Source organism: Sinocyclocheilus grahami, unplaced genomic scaffold, assembly GCF_001515645.1.
Source record: "Sinocyclocheilus grahami isolate Dianchi unplaced genomic scaffold, SAMN03320097.WGS_v1.1 scaffold924.1, whole genome shotgun sequence".
NCBI lineage: Eukaryota > Metazoa > Chordata > Actinopteri > Cypriniformes > Cyprinidae > Sinocyclocheilus > Sinocyclocheilus grahami.
In genome coordinates, this window is record NW_015506103.1 from 46,515 (window position 1) to 52,364 (window position 5,850).

Sequence of the window (5,850 nt, forward strand, 5' to 3'; positions counted from 1 at the left end):
ATCCCCCCCCCCCCCCCCCCCCCTTTTAGGAAGAGATCTTGCTGTGAAGACCATGACTATTGGACATACTGTGGAGAAGTGAGACTGATTCTATGAGCAGTCTTTTAATAAGTCATTTAGAACCTTAAACTGTCTGACAGTATTTTGCAGCAAACTACCCAACCTGAAGTTGCTCCACTGTTATATGTAAGGGGCAACTGTGACTCCAAGATGTCTGTAAATCTACCTTCAATCGTTTGGTTTTGGTTCCCAGAAGACTTTCTAGAGATTAAGTTCTGTCATGCATTAAAACTTAAGATCTCTTTCAAGACTTACAAAATTATGCTGAAAAATGTAAGTTCTCCAAAAGGGAGTTTAAACAGTCCAGTATTGTTAAATGTGCTTCATAGATGTTACAAATGGCACAAGTGTTCAGTGTAACTTGCTCTGAATTTAGGGTTGATGGTAAGTGCTGTGAAAAGTTTTCGTCTTTTGTGAGACTTCTCTTGTTACGAGCCAAACTTGTGCCACAGTATGGCAATGTTCTAGTTTTTTTGAGGTTTGGAAGTGGATCATATTAGTGAAAAGGCAAACGCGGTGCTCTACACTGACCCAATTATACCGCTTTTCTCATACTGTGGGCCACTAGAGCGGATAAGCAGAGAGGGTGGGCTGATTCACCACAAACAAACCCCAGTAACCGTGATCCGATTGCCAAAAAGGAAAAGTTCCATTTGGGTTTATTTTGGCACATGTAGATTATTGGAGTTTCTTGGCTTATTTGAGCGCCATGTAACTGAATGTCAGTAAAGTGGTTAAGTTAAAATGCAGTGGGCTCTGGAAGACTGTGCATGTGTGCAGTGGATGGACATAGCGGGCTCGGTGGTGCGTGTGTCCCCGGGTCACTTTCCTCCGGCTCGTCATGAAGAGATTCATCGGTGTGCCGCAGCTAGCCGTGATTCTGCTCTACATTCCTCTCATACAGGTAACTGCATGAGTCCCTTATAAGTTTACCATGGTAAACCGTTACTAAAGTTATTCAAGTCACTGGCTTAGAAGTCAAATTAATGTGGTACTTTAGCGTAAGACACCTTAAGAGTATCCCTGTCAGTTTTCATTTCTGCAGTTAAATGGAACTGCATCAGGGTTTTTTGTTTGTTTGTTTGTTTGTTAATATTTATATAGAGATATAGATAGAGTGGTGGCTTATACCAATTTAGCCTACTATAGATAACTAAATTAACTTATTTAGGAGGTGAGAAGCACTGGGGGGATATATATAATATATAATTTTATTTATTTTATTTTTTATTCAGTACAAGTATCTAAACCTTCTTAAAATTTAGATTTTGATGAGTTAATTAAGATTAAGTTATGCTCTCTAAAAAAAACTAAAAAAAAACGTATTTTTAACATTGTTAATTATTGCTTAAAACAAGAGAAAATATCTGCTAAAGGGGTAAGAAAAGTAATCTTAATTCAAAGGGCAAACATTATTTCTTGTCCCATTTTTCTTAAGCAAAAACTTAATATTTTGTAATGCTTCAAGTGAACGTAGCTTGATTTTAAGATTCGTAATGGGGAAAATGACAAAAATACAAAGGAATTTATTTGAGGTGAACCGGTGTATTGTAGAACAGATTTATTTAGCTTAATTGTATTAAACTCCACTAAAAATAAAATTTTCGTTCTTCGCGCTTGTTGGTTCGTTTATGTAAATAGAAATGACAAAAGGAAATCGCTTGTGATAAACTGGATGCTTCACAATCTGATTGTGTTCTATAAATCAGTGTTATGTATTCCTAAAGTTGTCATTGCATAATATTTTTAATTGGTAAATGTCGTTTCCCCATGTAAAGTTTCTTTCTCTTTCCATCCTCTTAAAGCGATGGATAATTTGACAGTTTGTAAACCGAATTAATCATTGAGCCTTATTTAATCAGTGCGGTCCATTCAACTAATGCAGATGTTCAATGCTTTAGATATGGGCAGTATTTTAATTAAATGAATTTAAAATGCATATTTAATTACTTGGACAAAAAAAATCAAATGTAATTTGTAATTAAATGCTTTGAGAGGCAGTATTTGACCTACTTAATCAAGTAGGTTACTTTATTCTCAGATAATACAACCACTTTCTTCACCTGTGTTACTAGTACGGCCAGCTATAGCCTATCACAGTTTTTGGCTGATGCAAGTGAATCATGACATCCTGTTGGATCCATAGGTGGCGTCTTAAAGGGGTCATATAATGCTTTTTTTTAAAGATCATTATTTGGTGTAACAGAATGTTAACATGCTTTAATGTTCAAATACTGTACATTATTGTAGGTCCTCTATGCCCCGCCTCTCTCAAACGCTTAGTTTTCTACAAAATCCCTCCTTCCGACAAGCGCAGTCTGCTCTGATTGGCCAGCTGACCCAGTGCATTGTGATTGGCCGAACACCACAAGCACTCGTCAAAAATGTAACGCCCCTTACCATAATCGCGAGCTTCATCTTTCAAAATAAATGTAAAGACCGAGCCCGAAAGGGGAACAGAGTCGCGTGACAGACACAGTGATGAAGCTGGTATGTGTTTGCAGCACACAAGCCACGGTTAAGACAGCTGACTCCACTGTGATGTGACCCCCCCTCTCTCACTCACTGACTCACTCTCACACGATACGCAAAACTGCGCATTTAAACAGTCAATAGCAAATCTTAAACTAATAACAAAACAGTAGCTGATTCAGAAGCGCCAGATTGTCATAGCAAAGTCAGAATGACCTCCTCTCCTAGGCTCACGAAACGGTCGTCCATAAAATGCATTGCTGTTCTGTTGTTAGTAATCTTAAAGATTCCTAAATGCATCTACTTCCGGAAGGCCAAATAAAGTGCTTTTGCTTTCGTCTAGAAACACACAGCGTCTCCCTGACATGCTGCTTCAACACTAACTGCGCTTACTGAAACCACGCCTTCTTTCTTTGCGTGCACATTTGGGGGGCATTATGCTAATATTTCCACATAGTGAGGTAGATATGTGGGGGCATGTTAGAACGAGCCGTTTTAGGGGGGCGTGGCAGAGTCTTAACTTTGATAAAGAATATCTCTTTGGTTTTGAGACTTTAGTCTTTGCAACTTCAGGGATCTTATCTATGCACAATCAGCTTGTAACACTCCAAAGAGAAAGGAAAATCATATGACCCCTTTAAAGGGGTAGTTCACCCAAAAATAAATTCTGCCAAAAAATCAAAAAGATCTTCATTTCTGTTCGGAAGAGGATTGAAGGTCTTACGGGTGTGAAACAACATGAGGTTGTGTAATTCATGACTATTTCCATTTTTGGGTGAACTATCCCTTTAATTCGTCCATGGTTCCATCTTCCAACTGGGGGGAAAACCATGAAAGAATCTGTTTTGGTGTTCCATGCAAACTGGCGAAGTATGTTCTAAAATATATACGATCAGATAGTGCTCACTGAGTGTTATTACAGGACGGAAGAAAAAGCTGCTCTAGAACATTGCTCAGGGATTTGTAACAAAATACTTTGGCATATTTGAGCCCATATCTGGACATAAGGACGAGTCTTTAAAGAAGATTCCTGACGTTTGTAAGAAGGGTGTGTGACAGATCTTGTGTCCAGAGGTCTCTCTCAGGTCCTGTGTTTTGCAGGGAGTGTTCTCGTTTGGCTTTCATCCTCCAGTGTTCAGTATCCGTGGTAATTAAGCAGCCGTCATTCTGAGCAGAGAAAAACATTTCTGGAAATAGCAGTTACAGTGTGGAAATGGGTGAAAGTCTTGGGTTTATAGTCCATAAACTGCACCTTTTTCTGCTATTGAACAAGCACATCATTATTTTTTTTTAAACCTGAAAGTTGTCCATATGATCTGTGCACTTTATGCATAAGTCATATGATAGTTTGTGTGAGCAATTGACCCAAATTAAGTCTTTATTCATTGATAAGCATATTATTCTGAATGAAATTCAAGTTTCCTACTAATTTTGGGTGCTGCTTCCAAAAATAGTGTCGGTTTTGCTCTTTCACATCACACTTTCTCAAAATATGAGTTTTTTTTTATTTTTATGCTTTTACAAGCATTTTTGTGGTGAGGAAGTCTTGCGTTCTCCCTTAATCGGCAGAAAAACGGCACGCACACGATTCCTGTCTGAATCGGAGCCAAATTGCATCTATTTGATCAGTTCTCAGCCCGTGACATTATTTGATGCCTAATCCTGATTTCATGCTCAGGATTATGATCCAGCGACAGAAGAAAATGCAAGCATAAGTTTACCGCATACGACCAACCACAGAAAAGCACAGATTTTGTGGACGGGCTTATTTATATTAAGTTCTTTGGCGTATTTGAGCATTTTCCCACTCCTTTGCAAAATTGTAAGTTACGTGATACATTTTAAATACTATAAAGACTACTTCAAAACTGACATTTGACTGATTTTATAATTTTTGATAAGTGCAGAAAAACTGGTACATATAATCAGAAAATCTTCATTATTTTGGGGGGAAAAAAACTTGTTTATAAATTAAGTTCTTTGACATTTAAATGGAGTATATGAACATTTGTCCATTTTCTTTGCAGGTTGTAAGGTAAATACATTTTGAATATATATATTTATTATTTTTTTTTTTTTTTAAATCTTTTTAGGAACAACCTCTATCTATCACCATACACACACACACACACAAGGCATCCACTTAGGAAAACAATCGCAGTGATGTCGTCATAATAAAAATTAATTAATACTTGAATCCAACCAAGAGGATTGGCATCTGTTGCAATTGGGGAGTATTTTTTATTTTTTTTCCCCATGACACATTTCTTTAAAGACAACCGTTTCTTATCGGTTGGTGGCTCTTCTTTGAGCCAGTTTATGGTAATAGGTTTTTTTTTTCGGGTTTTTTTTCAGCTACAAAAAGTATTTGGAGTAAATATTTTCCCTCCTTATATTCCACATCTTTTACATTGGTTTCAAGAATAGCCTTTTTTTTCATAATTTTTTAATTCAGCATACCGTAATTGGGTCATATTAGCCCTTTTTGCAAATCAGCAGAAATAATTTTTCTAGAAGCAGGGTTGTGTTTTATGAAATCTTGAAAATGTCATGTTGATGCACTGCAGCAGGTTTGAATGTTTCCTGAGTGTCACAAACAAAAGTCACACTAATTTGAACAAGTGGAATGAAGGTCTGAGAGCTGCAGCTTTTACTGTCATACTTTTATGGTATTGTTTGACAGTTGTATGGAAAAGTGTTGCAGATTATTCAGTTTTCAGTGAAGTCGCCTTTTATTTATAAAGTGCTTTTAACAATACAGATTGTCAAAGCAACCGTACAACATTAATCAGGAAAATAGTGTCAATAATGCAACGTGACAATAGTAAACACTCATTTTTCAGTTAAAGGCAGTTCATCATTGAATTCAGTGATGTCATCATCCAGCTCAGTTCAGTTTAAATAATATCTTTGCAATCATGTCAACGATATCGCCGGAAATGAAGTGTCCCCAACTAAACAAGCCCGAGGCGACAGCGGCAAGGAACCAAAACTCCATCGGTGACAGAATGGAGAAAAAAACCTTGGGAGAAACCAGGCTCAGTCGGGGGACAAGTTCTCCTCTGACCAGACAAAACCAGCAGTTCAACTTCAGGCTGCAGCAAAGTCACATTGTGCAGAGGACTCATCTGGTTCTTATCGTCTTGTCCTGGTGGCCGTCTGAGACAAGGTCTTTACAGGGGATCTGTATCTGGGGCTCATCTAGTTGTCCTGGTCTCCGCTGTCTTTCAGGGCTGTAGAGGTTCTCTCTAGGTGCTGATCTATCATCTGGTCTGAATACGTACTGGATCCGGGTGACTGCAGTGACCATCTGATCTG

The 5,850-nt window shown here is 37.9% G+C and overlaps 2 protein-coding genes across 2 annotated transcripts in view; both read left to right on the forward strand.

Annotated features, from left to right (window-relative positions):
* Nucleotides 1-105, forward strand: part of LOC107564335 (zona pellucida sperm-binding protein 4-like) — a 625-nt gene extending 520 nt beyond the window's left edge. The window contains exon 4 of the mRNA XM_016249389.1: nt 30-105. Within this exon, the coding sequence (XP_016104875.1) occupies nt 30-82 (53 nt within the window). The 3' untranslated portion in view covers nt 83-105. The remainder of the gene's footprint in view (nt 1-29) is intronic.
* Nucleotides 106-883: 778 nt separating this feature from the next.
* Nucleotides 884-5,850, forward strand: part of LOC107564316 (placenta growth factor-like) — a 14,644-nt gene continuing 9,677 nt past the window's right edge. Inside the window, exon 1 of the mRNA XM_016249356.1 lies at nt 884-964. Coding sequence (XP_016104842.1) covers nt 902-964 — 63 coding nt within the window. The 5' untranslated portion in view covers nt 884-901. The remainder of the gene's footprint in view (nt 965-5,850) is intronic.